Source organism: Nasonia vitripennis (assembly GCF_009193385.2).
Source record: "Nasonia vitripennis strain AsymCx chromosome 1 unlocalized genomic scaffold, Nvit_psr_1.1 chr1_random0013, whole genome shotgun sequence".
NCBI classification, from domain to species: Eukaryota; Metazoa; Arthropoda; class Insecta; order Hymenoptera; family Pteromalidae; genus Nasonia; species Nasonia vitripennis.
Genome location: NW_022279601.1, coordinates 606,098 through 632,154, shown reverse-complemented (window position 1 = coordinate 632,154; position 26,057 = coordinate 606,098). Strand labels below are relative to the sequence as shown.

General features: G+C 41.8%; 1 protein-coding gene and 3 long non-coding RNA genes across 7 annotated transcripts in view; 2 read left to right on the top strand and 2 right to left on the bottom strand.

The window, feature by feature from the left end:
• Positions 1 to 21,443, top strand: part of LOC100114408 (ubiquitin carboxyl-terminal hydrolase 2) — a 29,354-nt gene extending 7,911 nt beyond the window's left edge. For 2 of the 4 annotated variants that reach the window (XM_031921561.1, XM_031921563.1), the window contains exons 2-7: positions 3,445 to 3,781; positions 12,800 to 13,910; positions 16,580 to 16,696; positions 17,657 to 18,009; positions 18,085 to 18,410; positions 18,774 to 21,443. In XM_031921561.1, coding sequence (XP_031777421.1) covers positions 3,534 to 3,781; positions 12,800 to 13,910; positions 16,580 to 16,696; positions 17,657 to 18,009; positions 18,085 to 18,410; positions 18,774 to 19,090 — 2,472 coding nt within the window. In that variant the 5' untranslated portion in view covers positions 3,445 to 3,533 and the 3' untranslated portion in view covers positions 19,091 to 21,443. The remainder of the gene's footprint in view (positions 1 to 3,444; positions 3,782 to 12,799; positions 13,911 to 16,579; positions 16,697 to 17,656; positions 18,010 to 18,084; positions 18,411 to 18,773) is intronic. The other 2 variants (XM_008207915.3, XM_031921562.2) reach the window with 2 other exon arrangements.
• On the bottom strand, positions 77 to 655 carry LOC116415919. The gene is made up of 2 exons (XR_004226459.1): positions 335 to 655; positions 77 to 259 (listed from the first exon to the last, which is right to left on the bottom strand). It is a non-coding gene; the product is annotated as an uncharacterized LOC116415919 (long non-coding RNA).
• Positions 21,444 to 22,598: 1,155 nt separating the features above from the next.
• LOC116738636 lies at positions 22,599 to 24,557 on the top strand. The gene is made up of 2 exons (XR_004345163.1): positions 22,599 to 23,045; positions 23,191 to 24,557. It is a non-coding gene; the product is annotated as an uncharacterized LOC116738636 (long non-coding RNA).
• A 68-nt stretch (positions 24,558 to 24,625) lies between these two features.
• Positions 24,626 to 24,929, bottom strand: LOC116415910. The gene is made up of 2 exons (XR_004226455.2): positions 24,835 to 24,929; positions 24,626 to 24,757 (listed from the first exon to the last, which is right to left on the bottom strand). It is a non-coding gene; the product is annotated as an uncharacterized LOC116415910 (long non-coding RNA).
• Positions 24,930 to 26,057: the final 1,128 nt, after the last annotated feature.

The following is a 26,057-nucleotide window of genomic DNA, read 5'->3' as shown; positions in this document are numbered from 1 at the left end:
ATATTCAATCGGAAACGATATTCCAATTTAAACTTTTCTTGCTAAAAATCCGGGTTGAAGGACCTGATCAAAGCACTGCACAAAACATCATATTTTATTCTATAAAAACAATCATTTGGTAAAGATTTAGCGGATCATATTTCCTGTTGTTTTTGAAGAGTCAAGTTATAAACACACAATTTTTTCACAGCATCTTCTAACCTAGTATATTTCTGCCATTGTACAGTCATCTGAGGTTTATCATAAGTAATTTTAAAATCTGAAAAATACAGAAAATTATTTATATTCACAACTAAATACAGAACAATCAGAAAAGAACAACGCTTTTCGGTACGTCAAGAATAAACATCTTCTTTATCGCTCAGGTTCCGTAAACAGCATCATCAGCTGCACGTTTTTTCCAGCTCACACCTCATCAAGCTGGTCGTGCGGAAGTAAGCGCATCAACACATACACACACTAGGCTCGGCCTTGAAAAATGCAAAGCAATCGGCGAATCGTCTGCGCGTAGGCCGTCTTATTCTGCATAAATAGCGAATCACAATAGCCGGATGAAAAATACCCTGATATCGAACGCAGCAGCGAATTCCGGCCCGCGCGCGCAAGTAAACTTCTACTTCCAACTTCAAAGGAACTGCGCTGCTTTTTGTTGACGCACCAGTTTTTCTCTCTCAGCTCCCAACGACGACGAGTTTCCACGCGCCGAGGAAACTTTCTTCTCGAGCTGTAACCGCGGGCTTTATTTTCGTCCCTAAGCGCCAGCGTTGTTGCCAAGTGTTTAATAAATTCGATTCCTATAAATGTCTCGTACTAAAATGTGTCGTTCGGCTATATTTGTATAAAACGCGTCCGTGAGTGCAGCGCTTCAATAATTGAATTATGCGAGATATGAACGTCATCGAGTTTCGAGAATAAATGAAAAGACACGGAGAGCACGAAAATATATTTTTATCGTCGCGCTGCAGCTCTCCAAAAAGTGGCAGCTGAGCCAAATCCAAGCAATACAATTCGCGTCTGATACGCTGGGCAATTTCGTATGCGGTTCGATCGGCATATATTTCATGCTCTCTCCCCGCATAAGATACACGCATTAATTCGCTGTATCTCAGGATTCTCTCTATTTCATGAGCCCCGAGTCGCTGGAGCAGACGATAAATTATACCGAATGGAAATTGGCGACGGTACAGCGCATGAAATGACCGCAACTTTTAGCTCGCGGCCAATCGGCCGAGCTCTCCATATCCGAATTCGTCGAAAGCGTCGTTAAAACGACTGCAGAGCCCTTTATTACATAAAAGCTGCGCAGCCTCAACCGGAGACACGGGGCGCAAAGTTTATAAATAAAAGTGAGCGGGCTCTCGTCTGCACTCGAACTGCTCGTGTCCGCGTCCGAACGCGCTTTTTCAACCTCGATAATGAACTCTCGCGGACGAGTTCACGGCAGCAACGGCAGCAGCAGCAGCGGCGGCTCTGTCTATTCGTGGGTGTGTGTGTGTGTGTGTGTACATATACACATACGCACACACACACTCCGAGAGAGCGTCGGCGGCGCGTAATCGCAGGAAGTCGTTACGGCATTACGCTGCCGCCGTCGACGCGCGATAGAAAAAGCTCTGCGAGCCGGATAAGCGATCGTTTGCGTAATCGCTTCTAGATCTCGCCGAAATTGCGTCTGCTTTGCCGCGGAACCGACGTTGTATAGGCTAGATTTTTCTTTCGTATTCTCGTTGGCTGAATTGGGTAATAAGCGTTTGGTGTAGAGTATTATTCGACACGATACGATTAATTAAGCGAGTATTCTGGCTGTTGGGGTTAATTTGGCTTCATTCGAGGTTAATTATATTATATATAATAATTCTAGCCTTCCTCGATCTAAGCCCGTGTAACATTCTGCGCTGCCGCGAAATAACGCGCGAGTGATTAATTAGGCGCTGAATATTTGCAATGCCGAAGAGAGAATGTCCCGCGTCATAACGCGTTTGGGCGCATCGACGTACGCGCTATCATTAATTAGTGATTACAGTACAACCGAGCGGCCTCGACGATGGGCTAATGAATAATCGAGCTTTCGTTGCTGCGATGCATAATGCGTGCAAACGTTTTGGTCGGGATGTATACCTATGGTACTGCGGTATTAAACCTGGGCTGCGTTGGCTTTATATTCGCTTGGGTGTTGTATAGGTATACCCTAAGTTTGGCCTTCATCGTTGCGGAGCTGCGGTATTGAATTTAAACAACTTGTAGATTATTGATGCGTTTTCGAAGACGTGGGGGTGAAGGAGTTTAGACGTTAATCGGGCATGTTTGTGCTTAATGTTTCGTTAGCTAATGGAGGTTGTACGCTATACTGGTGGCAAAGTTGTTTATAATTTACTGAAATATCTATAAAAACTGTATTATCAGATTCCAACCAAAATAATTATAAACGAATTAATATGTACATTGTGTACCAAGGACGTAAAAGTGGGCTTTTTTAGGCCGAGTGTGGTCTGTGGCTCGTAAACGCCCTTGCCTTCGGCTCGGGCTAACTCGCCTTGACTCGATACTGCAACCACACGAGGCCAAAAAGCCCGCTTAGCCCTTGGTGCACACCATATTTTTTGTAACGCATGTACTGATTTTCGCGTTTCAAACTACACTTGTTGAATATTACGCGAGTTTAGAAGATTTGCCAATAAATTGATAGTAGCGGGCGCAAAGGTACTTTTGCGCCCGCTGCTGCATTTTTTCGCCCGCTGGTCGAAAAAGGACTACTTGTCCCTAATTTTAAGTAAAAAATCGCGAAAATTATGCATTCTCACCTTGCATGTTCCAAAGAATAAGAATAAAATTTTATTTTGATATTCCCATTAATTTTATAATTTCCTCATAAATTTAAAATGTTAGATTACCGTCATTACGGTAAAGTAATTATCTCAAACATAAATTACATGTTTCATATAATAACCAATCAAAATCCATAAAAAAAATGTTAAAATACAATTGTGATTGCAAGCATATAGTTATATTCTAACTATTATAATTTATAATTAATATTCAATTACATAACGGCCTAATTAAATATTAACGAATAGACGTTTTGATTACTTGATTTTCTATGCAGCTGTTCTCATTATTCGGCTCTATCAGATATATGCCATACGTCCTCAGGCAAGACGTACACACAATACCAAATTTGGTAAGAGCATCGGCTCTTCGTTATAGCTGTACACTCACCGCCGTGCAACCGAGTTTCGCGATGAACTCGGCCCCGGGCAATTTTCCGCTACTATTCATGACGCACTTCGGTCGGTTTCCCAAACAGCCTCTTCGCAACATCCCGTTGCCCCCCTCACATATCATACAAATTCATATCCGCATAGCATCGCGCATCCCTCGATATCGCAATTAATACATTTAGCGAAGCGTCGACTATTCTAACTCTCTGTCTCCACTTGTTCACAGGTGCAGCGATAGCAGCGGACTAAGAGCACATTAGCAGCAGCAGCAGCGTCAGCTGGCCGGATCGAGGAGCAGCGCGCGACCCGCCGGCGATGCCTTTCCACCAGAGCGGACACGTCGACGCGGTCGCCCTGAGCTACAGTAGCAGCGCCATGGCGCCCCTATCGCCCAGCATCTCTCGACGCTACTCGAGCAACGCGAGCTCGAGCTCGAGCTCCTCGAGCCTCAGTAGCACCCCCAAGTACAACTCGTATCGAGCCAGTGCTGCCAGCTCCATCCATGACCGGCCGAGCTACAGGACCAACGATTACTCGTCGAAAACGTCCTACAACCTGCCTAGGTGAGAATCATTTGGATTATCGAACCTCCGACGAGTTCAAACGTCCCTTATGATTATTATGAGGAAATGGAATTCATTGATTTTTCCGAACTGGTCGATGTGTGCGACTACATAGCGCTAACAATAACTGCGAGAAGAGACTTGTCGCCAATCGTTATCGATTCGAGCTACGGCGTTAATGACTCGTATGTAAAACCAATTTTAATACAAAACCTTTTTTAAACGATAAAATCTTTAATTAAATCACGAATGCGCGATAAAGGTTTTTTAAAATTACGTTCTCAAAAACTGGGAGGCGAAAGAGCTTTTTTTCTGCGAAGGCGTAATTATTTAAGCACGAGTTGAAGACGAGTACACTAGAAAATGCCCCCCCCCCCTCCCTTGTTGTATACTGTGCTTTTTTGAAGTGAATGGGAAATTGTGCATTATAAGTCGTACACAACTCTTTCATTTTTTACGTGTTAACAAAATAATTAAAATGTTTCAAACTGCCGTTTCGATAGTACCAGAATACAATCAATTTATCTCGATAGGCCCTGCTGAGATAATCTAGAGGCGTCATGTAGATAAGAGTCATAATTTTATGAGGGTCTAATCAATTAATTCATATTAGGTTATCTTTAAAAATGGAGATAATTAAATATTGAAATAGGCGTTTTTATAAAATTGCTAAAGTTTAATGGTCTTCTTTATAAAAACGAGGGGTATTATTATTAACGATTATCGGCTACTTCGTGTTCATTAAAAATTCCTTAACGACCGCAAACTGTAGAAGATAGGGCCCGTGTACCTCTTTCATTCATCGAGTATTTGTAGAGTACTATACAACCAAGCCATTTCAGTCTCGAATGTTTATTCATCGCAAGATGCTTCCATGTATTTTCCGATAAAAAGAGAAACAAGGAAAATCTTCGGCTACTCACCCGGTGATTCATTCTAGTTAATAGGAAACCTAGACTCGCTGCATAATACGGTCAATCTCAGTATATCCATTGCACTTTTTAGGCACGACCGCGACACGGAAGTGCCTTATAGTTTCGTGTGCGAAAATTGTGAGATGCGATATCTCACGCAATTTTCGACCGATCGGGCTGAAATTTTAGGAGAAGTCTCCTTTTGCAAAAGCTAAAAAACTATTTTTTTTATCCCGATCCTCTACGTCGTTTTGAAATGCGGGCTCAATTTGTTCAATTTTAAGCGTTTTTTTAATAAAAATTTTCCTGTGATGCGATTATCTCGGAAAGACTTTAATCAATCGGGCTAAAAATTTATGTGCGAACTCCCCTCGTAATACTAAGCTGACAGATTTATTTTGGGCTTGATCCTGCCCGTATACGCAGAATGCGGTCACCTCCAAAAATCGCTAAAAACGCTTTTTTAGCTCTAAGCCAAATTCTAAGCATTCTACAAAAAAAAAAGTTAAACGGAAAAGTTATAGATCTTTGAAAAATACAACTTTTTCCCATTAACATCAAATCATGAAAATGCTTAGAACTCGAGTTTACAGCCCAAAGTCGATTTTTTACAGTTAAAAAACCAATTATTTGCCATAAAACATTACGGATTTACGTTTTACATTAAAATATTAAATGTAAAAGTTGTAGACATTTTTAAAATACAACTTTTTTCTATTGACGTCAAATTATGAAAATGCTTATAACTCGAGTTTACGGCCCAAAATCAATTTTTTACAGCTAAAAACCAATTATTTGCCATAAGACATTACGGATTTACGTTTTACATAAAAATGTTAAATATAAAAATTGTAGACATGTTTAAAATACAACTTTTTTCTATTGACATCAAATCATGAAAATGCTTATAACTCGAGTTTACAGCCCAAAATCGATTTTTTACAGCTAAAAACCAATTATTTGCCATAAAACATTACGGATTTACGTTTTACATAAAAATGTTAAATATAAAAGTTGTAAACATTTTCAAAATACAACTTTTTACCGTGGGAAACATTTTTTTTTAACACTTTTTGACATACACAACCCTAAAAGCAATTTTTTAATACATAAATTCAATAATAACTTCGGTTTAACATGCCACATCCAACCCAATTATTTTCAGCAATTTTCCTATATTATTAAAAGCTGAAAGTTATATTTTGGCCTTTATCTCATACATATATACAAAATTAAACCACCTTTTAAATTAAATTATAAAAAAAGCATAATTTAGGAAATACGTAATCACCGAATACAATCCGTGTAAGTTGGCATCATATAACGACGTACGCTATATTAATTAAATCTTTTAAGCTGAATCAGTACAATTCACTTTCAAAATTCAAGTGTATATACTGAAGTAGAAAAACCTAAATCCAATAAACAAAATTGCTTAGATTGAAGAAAAGCTCTAAGTAGCTTACTACATCCCTCTAAGCTATGCTAAATACCTAAACAATCAATTTTCTAATATTCTAATTGAAATCCTACAAACGAAATATCATCCTTTTGTTTACTTCCTCTTGAAAACTGCGATACAAAAGTGTTGTATTATTTATCTGAAATTACAATAGAATAAAATTAAAATAAGATATATTTTAAGAATATCTACAAACAAAAATAAATAATTGATACAAATACAAATAAGTTACTAATTTTCCAGTAGTTTTGATGATAGTGTTGATGACCGCCAGAAGAATACCAATCAAAACTTTGACAACAATATTGAAAAAAAAAACAGGATAATACTGTATAAGCATCGACAGGCATTACGAGCGCGAAGCGCGATCGTCGGACGGCGTGGCGTGCGCGAGACGCGAGCGTCAGCGGTCGTGCCTTATGCGCAAAACGCGAGCTATGCAAGGCGGCAAGCCAACGCGGCCGTAAGGCCGCGCGTGGCGCGCTAGTTGATAATACTAATGATTAGCGCTCGCGATAAGAAGCTTCCTTGTCATTAGCATTCTCGACAGCTTGAAATTCCCTTTGCTATATTTCGTATCATGCACTCGTAGTCTGCTAGTCACTCGAGAGAAGTCGTATTCACTAGCTCTTAAAGTAATTAACATTTTTTCTAAAAACAAGCTTTTTACCGATTTATTTTTCTCCATACTTGACGGTGTAAACCTTTTCGAGCAGCGTTAATACGTATATGAGAAAATAATACCATCTCGAAGTCGCACGTATCGAATGAGATTTTTTCCTTTACGCAATCACACCGCTGCGCGGGTACTCCCTGAATAACAATCGAAGATCTCTCTCGGCTCATCCGACCCAATCAGAAGCTCCGATATGGCAGCGTAGTCGTTATCGCTGCTTCGCGCTTCTCCCCCACGAACTCGCATCATAATATAACAGTCTCGCAATCTATTTGTGCGCACACGTGCTTTTGCACGACTCTTATTAACACCATCCTCCTAACAGTTGTCCTATTTTTATCCTGCCCCGATTACACACACATTTTTAGATGCTTTATTACAAAAATATATATTCGTCTCGATCAAATCAAGGACTCACTGCTGAAGAACTATCGTCTTCTCCGTCATCTCCCCCGAAAAAATAAACGTACGTCAAGCTGATGCATTCCCCGCGCAGGGACGCAGATGACACGAGCTCGTGAGAGCAGACATCAGTCTTGATCACGCGACGCGCGATCCGGTTTCTTTTCGCTCATGTAGTCACACGGCAACTCTGCTGATGGTCTAATCTGCAGAGGCAGTAGTATAAGGCAACGCGAGTCTTACGTAATAACATGAGATGAGACCTTCTCGTCACGCACCGCACGCAGGACACGCATTATTGCGGAGCAGGCGTCGCACGTGTATTATACACGCGCGGATGTGATCCGAATTTCGCCAGGCATCGGGGAGATTTTCCAAGTCGAGGGAACGCGAAAATTGTAGTCGTTGGCGATAAGTGTATAGGGGGCAGTTGTTTATTCACAGAACAATTGAAGAACGATTCTCGCCGCTTAATCCCTGCATCCCGGAGTCGTAAAACTTTCTGCCTGCGCAGAGTTTACTAAATGCGGCAACTTTTTGAGGTCTGAATGCCGGGAGTTTCTAGCGTGTATATAAAAAGGGCTAATGGCGGTGTACTACACCGAGAACTCGAGAAGAGCCTTGAAACGCGGTTTTCGAGGGAAACGAATGCGGCTCTTTATTTGAATTGTTATTTTCCGCGTGCAGAGGTTATTTATATCTAGAGAAAATGTAAATTAATCCAGCCAAGTTGAACCATATATACAGTGTATGCTGTACAACTCGGGCGCGCGATAAGATATTCAGGTTCGTTAAATCGAGACAACCGCCGCAGCTTATACTGGGTCAAAGCCATGCTGAATATCGTAGTGGCAAAGGTGAATGCATAAGCCAAGGCTCCTCCGCGCGTAAACACCTCCACGAGGAATGGGAAAAACTATCTGCACTGTCGCTTGTATTACTACTATATACTTACCTCGAAGTTGCGAGTGCTTGTCGTCGATCGCATATACCGATTCCAACTGACGCGCAGATAAACATCGATTATACAGTGCGATTGCGAATGTTGCGTGAATAATACATATACCAGAAAGACGGACTACATCGTCGTAGCAGAAAATAGGAAAAAGATCGTCGGCACGCAGGTTATTGCGAGGCTTTAATTTTCTTATCGACTCGAGTCACGCGATAATCGCAACGTAACGGCTACTGATTCCGAATACTTTCTATATCGCTGACCTTATACTGTCTCATTAGATTGGAATGCAGAAATTATCGGGATTGTTCGTTACAGCCGCACGCACGCGCGCAGATCGATTAGAATAGTGTCGAATGCCCGTGCGGAAAGATTTTTAACAGCTGTGCTATTTTCAAAAGTAAATAGAACTTTTCTGTTTATTCAAGTCTCGATGTGATAAAAACGAATTTTTAATAACGTTTGGTAGATGCCGTTCAAAAGTTTTCATTTAAATATCAAAGGTATAAATAAAATTAAAAAATTTATTTTTCTTAAAATTTAATTTTACTTGGTAAATTCATAAGTATAAATAGGCTTTCAAAAAACTTAACAATTATAAATAAAGGAAGGATTTGTGAAAAGAAGAATGCTCACGGATACATAGAAAGTAGGGGAGCGCAGCACGACGAATATACAAATTATCTATATTATTTATTGGAGAAAAATTTAACGAAAGAAAAACGTAAAATAAGTACAGTATGAACAACACTATGAAAAATCTCTTCTCTTTCATCTTTTACTAGATTTTAAGAATTTGTCGTATTAAAATCATTTTTACACGATCCCTGTGAAGTCTGGTTATTGGCATCCTCTTTTCCGTTCAAATTCATCTTTATCTTCATTTAAAAATTTGTTAATGCTACTCTTAACTTTTTTAAAGTGCTTTATTGAATTTTAATCATTCTAAATTTGTTCTAAAGCTGAATTTTTAACTTCAATTAAATTTTGTAAGAGTGCATAATTTAAACCACTATATCAGCTCTAGTCAGTTTCGAAGAGGCAGTTTAAAAAAGCGGCAAGATAAGTAACACCGGTTCTCGCAAACTCATGCAGAAAAGTTCCAAGAAAGTTTCAGAAAATCAAGATCCTCGCTATCCAACAAAGTTGTATAAATCCCGCCAGCTAAGCTGTATCCGCAAGTTAAATTTAAGAAAACAGCCGCAGCGTTGGTTTAGCTCGAACAGCACAAACACCACGTCCTCGTGCACAAAACATCGACGCAAAGTCATGCGTGCCATAGCGGCAATTGACCTTTGCGCGCTTTGCAAAACCAAACAATAATATTTCGTATACAGCCGTGGAATGCGCACGTATGAAGATTGTCAGCGGCGTGTAGCGTAGAAAACTTGTTTTTTGTATCAGAAACAATGGATTTTCTCGCTCAAGAGTAAAGGTAAACTGCACGCGTACGTTCGGCAAGATAACACCGTTCACCAGATTCGAGAGTTGAAACAAAGTGTCGTGAATTCCATTGTGCATAGTAGCTTGCGGTTTCGGTAACAAACCGTGTGCGTTGGTTTTTTTCACGTTTTTAAACTTCAGACTTCTATCTTTTTCGCCGGATATTAACCGATTCAAAAGATCTCTCGGGCACCGTAGTTGGAAAGTTTCGCAAGCACTTATTCCCACAGAAATCTGCTGCCAGTTGAAGCGAGCGTCCCTCGCAAACTTGATCGACTCCCGATTCCAAATTCACCGCAATTAGTCCTTAAGAAGTTTTATACGACCTCAAGGGCCCTTGTAGCCGAGAGTGCTATAATTCATGCAAATTAAGCAAACGCGATAATCGAATAAGACACGCGCATCTGAATTCTGAGCTTGTAAACATCGCAGAGCACAAGCGACAAAGGTCTGCAACAACGCGCTCCTCGTGACTGGAATTAATCCCTGTATAATATGATATATGCGCTGAAACTCTGCAGCGGGCAAAACACAATGGAAAACGTGAGCGGCGCATGAGGCCATTCGCGCACGGAATACGTGCATAAGTGGGCGCATATAATACAGGCGCACTCTCGTGGATCTTCGCACGCGTGAAAGTGTATTTTAATTGCGACGCCCCACTGAACTTGCGCTTGCGTGCTGCTGATACTCATGCAGGTGCGGCTTGTCGTGACCTGCTGGGCTGCTTTTGTTCGATCTTGATGTGCGACAGCTGTTGATGTGCGAAATTAAATTTTGCGATGATCGTATAGCTGGCGTTTACAGTTATGGCGCGCGTACACTCCGCAGTAGATAATTCCGAGTTTGTTCAGATGCTGCTGTTGAATATTCAGTTATTCGTTTGCACTCCCGGAACTGCCGAGAAACCATCGCAGCGTTGAAAATCTGCTTAACATACGAAAATATATGCGCTGCATGAACATTCAGCGCACAGAGTCGATTTTCCGTATAAATCCATCGGCAAGCATTTAAAAATACGGCGCACTCGGTATTTTTCGAAAAAGCACACACGCAAGGTGCGCATGCCTCGTGTCTTACGCCGCACCGAACAATAGCTCGCGCTCTCGATTGCGAAAGCTGCTGGTGGCGCCAGTGGCGAAAAGTGCAGCAGCTCGGCTATTTCCGTGCAGTGCGCTGCAGGGTGTGTGTGTGTGTGTGTCTATATATATATATATATATATATATATATATATATATATATATATATATATATATATATATATATATATATATATATATATATATATATATATATATATATATATATATATATATATATGCCCGTGCACGTCCAGTAATCGGCATCGGCACGTCATTACGTTATACACACGATTGCAGGCAATGCTGGGCCATAGACGTCGCGCAAACCTCGAACAGGGTCGCACATACTCGAGTCGTCCTGTACGGCTGATGCATTATAAAGCGAGCCTCGCGAGTCGCGGCGCGTGTCTGAACTTTTTTTAAGGTAGAGACTGCGAGATTTTCCTAGTTTAATTTTTTCTTACTTCGAATGGCTGTAAGGAAACTTGCTCCCGATAGTGATCGGTCGCAGCTTTATGCAAAAGTAGAAACTCCTTTCGAGCGCTTATATCAAGCTTGATAAGGAGCCGAAGACACCTCCAAGAACGATTTCTGTTTACCGTGCGTTCCTCGTCGCGTCTGACGCCATCGAAAAAGCGCTTACGCTGCTTCTGAATTTATAAGGACATCACGAGTTTGGTGTGCCGTTGTCCGACCTCGAGGGACATAATTTTTTTCCATTTTCGAACTTTCTCAAGGGCGAGTGCCTAAAAATAGACTAAAACCAACACCTGTAGAAGGAGCTATACAAAAAGATACGCAACCCAAGTCTTACAGTGTAGAATTTTATCGCTCCAACGTGCAATTATCATCCGTCATGCTTGCGTACAAAGTTTCTCGCTAAGCATTTCAGCATACACTCATACATAGGAAGCAAAAACGCCGGTATAACTGCCCCATTTAGCAATTAAGCGTAATTGCCGCGACAAATAACGCGCATCGTCCTTTGCTTTCCCCAATTAGCGCTTGATATACAGTGTACAATGTACATACAGTGGGATATTGCCTTAACCCAATTTCCGCGATAAGGAATTATCTTTTTCCACACGCGGCGGCGGCGGCCGTATGAGTAATCAGTCCTTAGCTGCATTCGAGCTTTATGTTTTATACCTAACGCCGCGGCTTTGTTTATACATCTCATATTGCGAGCCGCGCGCGCTTGTTAGCGTCTCGCGTTGCACCTCGTACACAACATAGTTGCACAGCTGCGCTCTACTATAAATACTGCGATTCAACTCACCGCGAGAATGCGTCGAACGTGCCAGATTGCTCCGCGGAATATTTTTGTTGGCTGGACATTTTTTTGCATCGCTGTTTCGGAAGTCGAGATTTTTCTCCGATTGAAGAATTCACCGCATAAGACTGGGTGTAGAGCATGTTGTTTAAAAATAATAACGCGGAAATGGATGAGCCACGACTGGCACTTATGGATCTCGTCGATTTATGGAATGAGTATATACTGCGTACGAACGCACGCGCTTTTACTACTGAAAGCGTCTGTTACTACTTAAAGCCGCATTGCTTGCTCAGGCAGCTGCGTTCCGCAGCGGTGACTGGCGCGGCACACTCATATCACTCATTCTTTTACGCCCGACACTCGATCATTCACAATCAGCCAGCGGAGGTAGTTATGTATAGAGCATCTGATTCCGCAGTGTAGATGCCGTACTTATCGGCATCAAAAGTATTTCAGCGATCGATGAAAACAAAGATCGAAGGTCGCGCAAAGGTCTCCCCGGGGGTACCTATAGAGTCGCGGAAAAATCAATGAATTCCTCGTTTCACCGCGAGAGCTTATCAATAAACCGTTGGGAGAGTGGAGCGCGCGCGTACGTTGCACTCGAGCCGCCATCTGGCTGCATCTCGGCCGAGCTCGTACTCGCGATTCGCAAATGATGCAGCTGTAGCGGGGAGCGCGCAGGCGCGCGCGGTAGCCGCACGTTGCTGCTATTGCATAACCTCGCTCCACGAGGAGAGAGCCGAGAGCAGCGGTGTATTACAAGCCGAACTGGCGCTCAAGTTGTCGCTTCTTCTCGTCCCGCAGGTTGCAGCCGTCGTCCTCGTACTCAGACTCGACGCACCGCTACACCGGCACGTCGGGACGAGGCAGCAGCAGCAGCAGCAGCAGCGGCGTCGGCAGCAACGGCTTGAGCAGCCTCTCGACGAGCTTCGACCTGAGCAAGTACTCGCCCCACCACTACGTGCCCAACATCCAGCGCAGCAACGCGAGCAGCTCGAGCCTGCTCCAGCACAGCCACCTGCACAGCAGCGGCAGCGTCGGGGGCAGCAGCGCCGGCAGCCTCGCCTCCAGCACCTCCAGTGGCAGCCTCCACTCCTCGGCGGCCGACCTCCTCGGCGGCGACGAGGCCAGCGGGCGCAGCCACCGCGAGGCCTCCATCTCTTCCTCGAGCGGCTCGTCGCCCAGCAGCCAGCTCTGGAGCACCAAGCAGCGCCGCGGCGACGAGGTAACCGGCTGCTGCACCGACCAGCGCAACAACAACAATAACAACAACAACAGCCCCGCCGGCGGCGCCAGACTTGCGCAACTCGACAACAACAACTCGACCGACAGCGACGACTTGACCGAGCCAAAGCCGCTACTGCTGGCACCGCCGCCGCCGCTGCCAGCTGGCTTCTCCGCGGGCTGCGGCAAACGGGGCAGCCAGACAGCGGCGTCAGCTACCAGTAGCACTAGTCCCACCACCGCCACCACCGCCACCACCGCCACCACCGCCGCCACCGCCGCCACCGCCACCGCCACCTCCACCTCCGCCGGCAGCGGCTGCTCGTCATTCTCCCCGCCCTCTAACCCCTCGGCTAATAACACCGAGCAGCAGCAGCAGCCGCTCGCTACTAACAACAATGCGAGCAGCCGTTACCACTCGTCCGCAGCTGGCATCGCTGGCGGCATCAGTAGGACCACGACGATGCTCGCCGCCGCGACCGGGGAGAGCCTCGCCGTCGTGAGCCAGGCCGCCGACCGGCCCACTCTCAACGGCGAGACCAACTCCTCCCCCTACTTCGCTACCAGCGGCAGCGGCGCCGACCAGAGCGGACTGGAGAACAGCGCAGCGGCGGCCGCCTCGGACAACCTGGAAGCCGGCAGCGTCGGCCCCCTCGGCGGACAGGCCTCCTCGGACAGCAACTCCTCGAGCGTGAGTCCAACTCTCTCCGCGCGCGCGCGCGCCTCGCGTCGACGCGGCTCTGACGGATCTGCGCTTATCCGGTATACCCATACGCGCACTTACGTAAGAAAGCGCTGCAGAAGAGGCGAGATCTGTGCACAAGCGCGAGGGACTGCCAGGAGCCGCTGCAGGGGCGTGGGAATTTCTGGCAGCGCTCGCGAGCGTCGCAGTTTCCGCCGCTACTGCTGCTCCATACTCGCGCCAGTACTACTACTACTACTACTACTGCTCCATACTACTCCAGTCGTCAAGCATGTTTCCGTCAAACCGCGCGAGCACCTCGCGGCCGCACTCTTTCTATCCCAGTCTCTCTTACTCGCATTATTACACATCACACGATGAACCGCCCGGTGCCCAATGACGGGACGACCCTTACCCCCCAGTTGTGAGTATCTTATATTACGCGTTGTCTCTCTCTCTCTCTCTCTCTCTCTCTCTCTCTCTCTCTCTCTCTCTCTCTCTCTCCCTCTCTCTCTCTCTCTCTCTCTCTTTCTCGCTTTATTTCTCACACAACGAACTGAACTCGTGAAAACGCAAAAACTCTTTTCTCCTCTTTGCAGGCTTGCCGAAAGCTTCTCGGTAAGTTTTCAAAGCGGCTGCAGCGCTGCGATCTTGAACGTTTTTCTCGGCGCTACCAGCAGCACGCAGGCAGTAGAAGACGAGGCACGAGCACTAGTGGCTCAAGGAATTCGTGTCACATGGCCTAATTTTAAATGTGCCAGATAAATCGGTTTCGCGAACGCGAGCTCGCGCGCGCGCATATAAAAACGTTAATAATAGTCGCCTGAAATACGATGCAACGATTACGCTCCTGCCGCGCGCACGCACGTGCATGCGAGGTTCAAGTTCTGGAAGCATCTCGATCGAAGCGTGAATCACTCGTGTTTATATAAAGGATGTGCCGTAAATTCGGGTGAACGTTATTAATAGTGCAGCGCTGTTGCTGCACCGGAAGCCGAGAGCGTCATCTCGGTATAGATTTGGTGAACCGAGTCGTTCGCGCTCGATCTTTACCGTTACGACTCTTTCTCCCGAGTCCTCAGCTGTTCGCGGTGCGCAAGGGCGATAGAACGCGAGAAGAGGCGAGGAGAAAAAGGCATAGCGCGGTTATTAATAGCTCTTAGCGCCTCGCACCTCTCCGCGGCTCGCTCAAGCAGTTTTCTGGGCACCGGCCTGGCCCGCGTACATGCTCCTCCGGCGGCTCTCCGTTTTTCCGGAAACACACTCGCGCGGCTCGAGCTCGTGCACGGAGTCGGATACGGTACAGATCGTCGCAGGTGAGAGAGAGAGAGAGAGAGAGAGAGAGAGAGAGAGAGAGAGAGAGAGAGAGAGAGAGAGAGAGAGAGAGAGAGAGAGAGAGAGAGAGAGAGAGAGACAGAAGCCGTAGATCCGCAATATCGGCCGAGTTTCGCAGCTGTGTAAGTATACATGCGCGCAATGGAGCCACGTGTGCGCGCCGCAGATTCAGTGCCGCTGGCCAAGCCGCGTAGCTACGTGTGCGATAAGTGACTCCGATTTAACGTCCGGTCGATATACGTCAACAAAAGCGCATTTCGTGAGAGCCGACGGAGTATGAGGAATCTCGTTCGCGCACGGGTGAAACAACGCAGCTAAACTGGCTCTAACGGCACAGCTGTTGAGCTGGGCTCTGTGGTTCGTCTGGGCGGTCGCGGCGATGAGCGTCGTCTACGCCTTTTTCCTCGGCATCGCGGTGCCCCTCCAGTCGACGCCGCCGCAATTTCGGTACTATTATAGCGAGCCTGCAACGCCGATTCTTTACCGGTACGCCGAGCTGCCGGCCGAGCTTCATGTGGCGACGAGAAAAACGTTCAAGGTTTGCCGCACATTTTGGAGAGCTTTTATCCCTCTTTCCGTTTCTACATCGATATGCGATTTGAGTTTTCAAAGTTTAGTTTGACTACTTGTTACGATTTTTGTCTTGTCGACTTACAAACGCCTAACTCAGTGTCTTATTTTATTACAGATTTTTATTGTGTCTTTTCTTTCCTTTATAGATTCGACGATTCTGTGTTACATATTGCCAATAGCTTATATTCCAGCTTTTTCTGTTCTGTTCATTAACGTTTGTGTTTAATTATATTCAGGATTATTATTTTCTTTTAGCGCTTCCGTTTCGTTTAATGCGCTTTATTTGCGATTACATACACCGTATCCCCCGATTAATTTACGTGACATTTGTACCAGAAGACAGTCTTAAGACAGAAGGACACGTTTTACTGTTGACTTTTCAACTTGCAGACGCGTACGCCACACATATACAATACAGAGTACAAACAACATTCACCGAGTGATGTTACTATAGATTTATTATCTATAGTATGTACACACATGCATAGGTGTACTATTTAAATACCTATGTATGAAATATGGCTGATCTGACTATTAAAGTCAAAAACTGACGCCAAAGTAAAAACTAAAGTGCGAAGAAAAGCTAACAATGTAGTATAAGAAGAAATCACGTTCAGCGAAATTCGCAATCTCTGTTTTACACGAGCCACAGCTCTACGTAAAAAATTCAATACAAGCGAAGTAAACAGTGCAACGCACTCCGAATTTCGTTAAACGCTCACGACCCGTAAACACCCGATTAATCTCGTAAAAACGTCTCTTCTCCACAGGAATGCAGCACAAGTGGCGGCAGCAGTGGCGGCAGATCGAACGGCGGCAGGAGCCGTCTGCAGGGCACGCGCGACGAGCGCTGCGGCCTCAATGGCCTGCGAAACATCGGAAACACGGTGAGTCTCGTGTTATACCCACCGGCCAGCGTTTTAATATACGTGTGCGACGGCTATTTTCGGCAGACGTCGGTGGGACTCCGCAGTCAACACCTTGACCCCTTGACCGTGCGCTTAGGAGACGCACCGCCGACGAATCGCTGTCCTCACGACTCTTATATGCTATGCTGCGTACGAGCACTCTGCGATTTATTTTCTTCGGGACGATCGGTTTTTGTGCTCTCTCGTCGTACTTTCTAATTTTCTACGTTGATCGATTGTTATGCACGATTAGCTTTTGATACTTGACTTTTTAAAATGGTAGGTATACCATTATTATGCGCCTTCATTATTCAATTCGGAAGATTTATCATCTCGTGGACTTTATTGAGGTCGTACGAGAAAAATAAACGCTATTGCTTATTTATTATGTTTTTCCTCGCATCGGATGTTTGGCTAGTTAAAAAAGTAACCTTTTCATCGCTATTTATAGCCCTTATTCTTATTGCCTTTATATTTATCGATGCTCTCGACTTATTATTGCTCACGTATTATTAATAGATAAGCACAAACTGCAATAATGTTACGATGCATAAGAGTATGAAACGTGGTTCTGTATATTAAAAATGCACACCGATTCTTTCGATCGTTGCTGCGACGATTAACGGCATTATTCAATCGAAAACAATAACGCGCAAGACCTGATATATAGTTATTAAGAACGCGTTCTCGATATACTGATAGAGAAACGAAATGCCGCTGCTATATAGTTTGTCGATAAAGCTCTATATCATTGCACCGAATCGAAGCCAAGTTTTGGAATTCTTAATCAATTTCTGAAAAAGCAGTCGTCGCCAACTTCACATATCATATCATGAGATCAAAGAGTGCCTTGAAACAATTTTCCATGAGTCGCTAAATTTTAGTAAGAAAAAAACATTATTGCTATGCTTTTATAAAACATCATGTTTTCTGTCGCAGTGTTTCATGAACAGCGTAATACAATGCCTGAGCAATACGCGGCCGCTGTTGGAGTACTTGCTGAACGAGCAGTACCTGACCGACATAAACACGACGACGTCGAGTATGAAGGGTGCCCTGATCAAGGCTTTCAGCCAGGTGATCCAGGAGCTCTGGGAGAACGACGGCGACCACGTCGTCAACACCTCCTCGCTCAAGTCCCAGATCCAGAGATTCGCGCCGCGATTCATGGGCTACAGTCAGCAGGACGCGCAGGAGTTCCTGCGATACCTGCTCGAGGGTCTGCACGAGGACGTCAACCGAGTCACTGTCAAGCCACAACCCATTCACACCGACATACCTGACAGTTATTCGTGAGTTCATCTCTTTTGCACTATACTATGTTATGTAAATCAACTGTTACAATGCCAATACGTTTTTCCATACAGGGACAGTATGAAGGCGGCGGAAAGCTGGAAGCGCTACCTACGCAGTGAGGACAGCACGATAGTAGACGTGTTCGTCGGGCAGCTGAGATCGTCGCTGCGCTGTACAGTCTGCGACCACGTGTCCGTGACTCTCGATCCGTTCTGGGATCTCAGTTTGCCGATTCCCTCGCGGAGCGGCACCGTCAGGCTCAACCAGTGTCTTGAGCACTTCACCAGGGAGGAGGTGCTCGACGGCGACGAGAAACCTACTTGCTCCAAGTGCCAGATGAGGAGAAAGTGCACCAAGAGCTTCGCCATACAGAAATTCCCGAAGATTTTGGTTATTCGTATCCTTTTCTCGTGCAATTGAATGCAACGCGTCTTACTGAATGAGAAAGTTTTTATATTTTGCATTGACTTACTCGTATGCATATTTTAAAATTGAGACGTTCAGTTTTAGTAGACGTCTTCAGTTTATTCAGAGAGTACGTTCCATATTGAACAATCTCAAGTGAGATCTCATTAAAATTTTACCAAGAGATCTGCTTGACATTACTGTATTCATCCGATTTTAGATTTATATTATGGATGATGTGATAAATATTACACAGATTTTAAGATCTCACCTGAGATTGTTAAGTACGGAAGTGATGATTATCGAATGTGAAAATGAAGTTTATAAATAGTTTCCTTAACACTGAGAAAATCAGATTTGAAACGGTTCTCACCGATGGAGCGATTCCGCGGCAAATTAAGCGTGTTAGTGGACTTCCCGCTGACGGGTCTGGAGCTTAGTGCTTTCGCGGCTCCCCGAGTTCAAGGCTGCACATACAACCTGTACGGCGTGGCGAATCACTCGGGTACGACGCACTCCGGCCACTACACCGCCTACTGCAAGCATCCCTACTCCGGCGAGTGGCACGAGTACAACGACAGCAGGGTCACCCCAGTTTCCGCGCGATCGGTCGTCTCCAGCGAGGCCTACGTTCTCTTCTACGAGCAGCAACCCCACAGCTCGCACCTCTAACCCGCGAAGCGAAGCAGGCCCTCCTACTCCCCGTCATCCTTCTCCTCCTCCTCCTCATCCTCCTCCTCGTCTTCTACTTCTTCTTGCCTACCCCTCCTCGATGCCTCGATCCACAAAACTTGACCTTTCCTAAACTACCATTTTTACCGCTCTTCGTCCACCAACGACAGACGAAAATCATCGGCCCGACACCACGCTAGAATCAAGCTGGAAAGCTCGCTCATCAGCTTGCGCCACGGTTCTTGGAAATTATTCTTTTGGCACCTGGTCCGCCTTTTCCTGCTGCTGGACTTTCTTAGAAAATTCATCTTTAGGCGCCGCGACTCAAGATAACTTCTTCTGTTTTAATCTCCACCGCTGTCACCGCTATCTACCATCACCGCTGATGCTGCTTATTCTGTGAACTTTTTTTTTTACTTCGAGGCGGCCATTGATTGGTGTGTAAATAGGTGATGCTGTGGACTTTTTACATTGTACCAAAGAATACCTACCGACGTTTCAAGCTTTCTCAACGATTTTATTCCCGTTAAGCATCTTCTAAATTTCATCGAGCGACGGTGCAACGCAACGATACAGCATTGCAGCGTACACATACACTTTGGATATCTAATTCGAAACGGTCGAAATTGTAATTGGTCACTGCAATGCGCATTTGAACGAAAATACTCCAGGTCATACTTTGAAGAAAAGCACCAGTCAGATCAACGCGCTATCTTAAATGTTACTCAAAATTTGAAGAAAAAAAACAATGTAATAACTCTTTAATTTACGACAGCCTTTGTGAGATTTTTTAAATTCGGACAAAAATTGCGCTCTGAATCAGCACAGATACTCATAATTCACACCGATGTGTTATGTTTGATGTTGATGTAGTTTAAAAGTTGAATGAAAGCTAGTCATCGTGTAGTTGAGGTAATGTCATATATCACGCTATCCAGTTTTGAACGGGTCGGATTTCCATGGTTTGCAAATGTGTAATGTGAAAGCTTTGGAAAATCTACGGCCTGGCTATTTAGCACTGTTAAATTTTCTTATTAAAATTAAAACTTTCATATTATAGAAGATTTTTAGCCAAGGGAACTTTTGGCATGTTGCTTCCACACATAAAATATTTTTATAAAAATAAAACCAGTTGAACTAAGCCGAATAATAAATAAAAATCAGGATAAATGAGTGTAAGCGCAAACATTTTTAAATCATTAGCATACTGCATGTATAGTGGAAGTAAAACGTGTTGCCAATTTGGATATAATTTATTTGTAAAAGCTTTACAAGATCCTTGATCAACGAAAGCTCAATGAAAAAAATTAGAAAAGAATAGGTTTTTGTTTTATTGAGGATACGAAGTCGATGAAGTTTTTCACTTCCTCCCCGCATTCCCATGTTGTGGATTCTCTACTCTGTTTTTCTCCGTGTATAGTAAAAGAAAATCGCGCGTCAATCAATTTTCTTTGTATTGATGATTCGTTTAGACTTAACCAGCAACACATTTTGGTACAGAAAGCAAATTACTTTGGCTGTACTACCAAGATCAGTCAAAGATTCGACATCTATTATATGCAATGCTAAAAGAGATTATTTTAGATAACTTTTAATCATTCAGACAGGAATTTGTAAAATATACGTCAAGTGAAGAATGTTAAATTTCAACGTGATTTTTTATCATCGTTGATGATGGTACAGCTGTAATGAGAATTGTACCAGATATTTTATTGTGAATAATTTGAGTGATAAGGGTACTAGAGTCTCTACGAGTGAATATACATACAAATAAAGGAGTGTTGGATGGGAAGAGAGTCATTAGCGTTTTTGCCAAGGTATATACATACACAAAATGTCTAAACTAGCTTCGACTGTTAAGATTTTTATTTCTTAGATGTTTATGGATATTTTATAATAAATATTCAACAAGTCGCAATGGCTCAAGCGTCTACTTAAGCTAAATATTTGAAAGACTCTGGCAGCACCTTGACAAGCGTAATTAAGTATTTTACAACGCACCAAGTACATTTGGTACCACATCACAAGGAATTAAAATGTAACAGATAATAACGTTTACTTCAGTGCTGTTGCAGCTCGTTCAAGTATTTTCCAGGGCGAAATTCTCTTTTATTCTTTGTGACATCACTTCTCACTGAATACCCGGCAACTTACGACTATTTACTTTTGTAAAATATTTTATTTAATGAATTACAGCCAAGAATTATTTATTTAATTTATGAACAGAGAAAATAATAAAACAAATATTAATATATTCGATATTGACGAATACAATATACATATATAAATACACACACGCATATATTATTATACGTATTGAAAATTAAATACCAATAAAAATAACAAAGATTAATGAAAGTAGACGAAAGATGTTGACATTATCTAATTTATTTTTTCAAAATACCTTTAAGAAATACTTTTTCCTGTGACGCCCATTTTTCATCATTTTTTTGTTATGAAAGTAAATATTTATTTCTCAACAGTCATGTCGATCATGACGTTATTGTTATATTTTTTCTTTATTTTTTCGTTCTTTCATTAGATCTTTATATGCTATTTTTTATTAATTTTTCGGTTCGGTATTAAAATATATTTTTATTTCTCAAATTCTATTATTATGATCTATCAATTTTAAAAATCTGTTACACTTTTATACACAAAACTTTTTCTATTTTGCGTGCTACTATTTACGTAAATTATTCCATTATTGTAAACAATTTCTTGAAAATATTATACTTTCTTCTATAAAATGATATAATTCTTTTGAATTTTTGTGGAAATGAAATAAATGAATTTTAATAAAAAATAACCTTGCAAAAAAAGAAATTCGTTCTTTAGTTATAACTATTCGTACTTTAAAACCTCAATTAGTATAGCATTATAGATGCTTGATCGCCGTGATGTTTGTTTTCTACATAATTTCTAGTAGAAGGTCAGACTCATTCTAAAACTTTACAGCTACTTTTTTACTGTATTGAGGTGGTTTGAGTATTGTAAATAGGCAAAAATTGCTTAAAAGCCCAATTTTGACCAACTATAACGAAAAGCTAAGTGGAAGAATCTCTCTGAAAAATTTTTTGGGAGTCAGGTACAACATGTAGAACATGTATATTAGGGTGTATCGAATTGCTTCCGCTCGGTCTAAGGTCAACAAGTCCAAAATTACCGCATTTTCACTTCAAAAAATTTTTTTCATGATACGTGCACGAAAAAGGCCACTTTCCATGCATGTAAAATTAATGGAAAATCGAGTTTTTCTTAGCAGCGGGAAAAAACTACTCCCTTGGGAGGAACAAAATTTTTCCTCCAGTAATCACCCGAGAGACATTTTAATGAAAATATACGTTTGATATTATTTTCTATTTATTCTATTATACTTATTTCATATATAATAAAACAAAATAACAAACATTTTGATAATATATACAAAATAAATAAGGTTTTCTATTTTTTAACATTTTTTCAAAATTTTCAAAAATTTCCAAAATTTTGCGGGAATAAAGAGTTTAATTCCCGCATTTTGCGGGAATAAAGAATTTATTTCTCGCATTTTGCGGGAATAAAGTTCTTTGCGCGGAAAAAAATGCTAATTTAGTCCCGCTTTTCAGGGAATAAAGTAGCTATTAGGGGAGAGGGGAGCTAACTTGAACGCGGGGTAATACTATAACTCTTCTTTAACTTTTGAGTACAGCACACCTGCACTCCGCCGGTAACCTGTATATAACATCTCTCCAAAAGCAAAATTTGGACCGTCGAACTTTTCTGTAGCGGAAGTTATGTGTTTAGGGTTAGTCAGTCGAAAATTCTTGAACACTTTCTGTATTTTTTGAAAGTTAGAAAAAGAGTGACCACTCCAGTGTATCTAAATATTAATATTGCAGGCCTGTGAGATAAAAAATTACGTGTTAAAAGGGTGATTCTGACGCCGGGTCGAATAGTGTATGTAAGTTTTAAGGTTAGATATTGACGATTAAATATTTTTAAAGCCTTAGGGCTAGTTTGTACATAACGTATGGGGCAATACTATACATACAATAAACGTAGAGAATAATGAACTCGAAATTCACGTAATAAGCATGTTTGTCGTATTTTAATTTCAGTTGAAAATGGTGCGTCAGTACCAAAGAAGATCTAACAATGAACAATATGACTCCAAAATGATATCAGATGCTGTAAAAGCTGTGATAATAGATGGCCGATCTTACAGAGACATGGCTGGCCAATCTACTTCTATCTACTTCTATACTATTATATTAAAGTGCTTAGGGCTATCACACGTAAAAAGGTACACCGAGGAACAGCAGCTGACAGCCAATAGGAACCAATCTTTAAACGGACTCATTCCTTCATGTTCTCTCCCCACCACCTCAATAAGGAACAAGTCCGTTTAACGCTTACTTCTGATTGGCTGTCAGCTGCTATTCCTCGCTATTCCTTTTTACGTGTGATACCCCTTAATGTCCCTGTGTGCCGTGAAGCCTTTCACATCTTTTCCCAATAAATTAACATCTAGGATATAATTTTTGACCTTACAATTTTTGGGCCTAAAAATTTTTGTGCCTTAAAACTTTTGGGTCTCGAATATTTTTGGGCCTTAAAATTTTTGGGCTTTAACAATTTTGGGCCTCAAATATTTTTGGACCTTAACAGTTTCTGTATATCTGATCAATATGTTATTTAAGTTTTTAGTTAGCAATTATTTGATTCAGAACTTCATTGATGTCAACAATTCTGTGTTTGTTATATTATGAATAAAATAATATTGCAACATTACTACAATATTGTATAACTTATATTATTTAATATAAGTTATACAATATTGTATTAGCTATAATTTACTTTATTCGATTGATCATATTTCTTTTTAGATCTGTAATTTTGTTTCAATCGAAATTATTATGTTACATACTATTATTGACATACTGTAAAATAGAATAAATCAAACTCGGCTAACCGTTTACTTTTGTTGAAAGTTAATATTTTTGAGACACTACATTTTGTTTCAATCAAACTTATTAAAAGTATCTGAAATATGGTCTAGAAATAAAATGTATGTTTTATAAACAGTTTTAATTACAAACAAAACACAGTTAATGGACTCGACATTGACAACTTTTGAATCATAATTGATTTTATGTGATTAAACTATGTAAAAAATGTGGTTCGATTAATGAAAAAAAAATTACATTAATTGAAGTTTCTCATTATGTTATTTTTTATATACTGCAACTGCAGAAAATTCTCAAATTTTTAGTTTGCAGGCTCCGCCTCAATCAGTTACGTCAGTGACGTAAGCTAGCGGCGCATGATTAGATTAATAAATAATGTACATATCTGATATTAATCAATGCAGTCCGCGCATGCGTACCAATATGTATAAATAGCCGCGGAAATTGTTTTGATTGCTCAGTCTGCTCTAGACTTGTGAAGCTGGCGCCCGAAATAAAAAAATATTATTTTTTATGAATTTACTCTACCTAAAACGATTCCTCCTCACTTGCGGAAATAACCTCCACAAAAATTTTCACTTGCGGATTTTCCGTTTTCGAGATATTGCAAAAAGAAAATCGCCGATTCAGGCGCGGCGCTGGAATTTGATTTTCCCACAGTATCATAAAAAAACTCTCTAAATGTAATGTTTTGTTACACGAATCGATTCCTCTTCATCTGCGGATTACGTTAGGATACTTAATTTATGTATTTTTAATCAAAATAATAACAAAAAATTATAATGAATATCCTACCGGGAAACTCGGCGTATCGGCGGTTCGCGTTCCGGCATTCCAAGTACCGCGGAGCTGTATCAATGAACAAAAAACCGTATAATTATGCATAATCGATGTATCTGAGGTGTATATTATGGCATAAATTAATTCCTCCTCACTTGCGGATTATCTTCTGAAAACTCAAAATTCCATTAAGCTACATTATCAAAGGGAATTATAGCCTGATTCTTTACCCATGTATACTCGCATTCTGGAGCGTACCTACACATCTGCGGGCGCTGAACTGGTGCGACTAAAAATCAATAATTATTCATAATAAATGATGTTTGATGATATGTTACAGCATAAATCGTTCCCTCGTCACTTGCGGATTATCGTCTAATAGCTCAGAGTTATCGATAGTATTGTTTAAGAAATTTATCGCCTTGTTTCTTTTTTATTGGGATATTTTATAGGCCTTATAATTACTGCGAACCATCTTGTAACTTTAAAGTTTAAATTTAAAATTAAACGTAAGTTCCAACTAAAGCTTAAATTTAAGCAAAATTCAAGCCCCTACGAGGGGACGATGATCATATGTGACATTCAATAATTTATATGTAATCGAGTTGTTGGCCTTGGTAGCTAAGGTCTGGCATGCTAATTTTGCAGTCGGGGTTCTAATCCCTGCAGCTGATTTTTTTTGTGTTAAATAAATAATAGGAATGAATTAGTCATTTATTAATTTATTAATTTATTTTATGAGCATTTTTAATAATGTAGGTAACGCAAAATTACCAAACAAGTAACCATCACGGGCAACTAATAATTACAGGTGTAAGATCGAATGTTGTAGGTATATAATCAACATACCCTTGCGAATCGATTCCTCCTCATTTGCGGATTACGAAGGAATCGTTGGTTTATAGATTTTCAATAAAATTAATTAATTAATTCAAGTAAGTGAAAATCATATAACGCGCTCATATGGGTTACGAATAGTATCAGCTGGTAATCGGCACATGTGAGATCTATGTTACCATCCTGCAATAGCCGTAACAGAGGGGAAAAAACATCACGGCCAGACGGCTTTCTCTGTGCAAGGAGAACTCGATTCAGTGCGGGTAAAAAATTATAATTGTACGTGATCAATGTAATAAGAGGTACATATACCTCTATAAAACGTTTCCTCTTCACTTGCGGATTATTGTGTGATAGCCTGAAGTTCGATCGAGTTACGTGATCAATGGAAATCATATAAT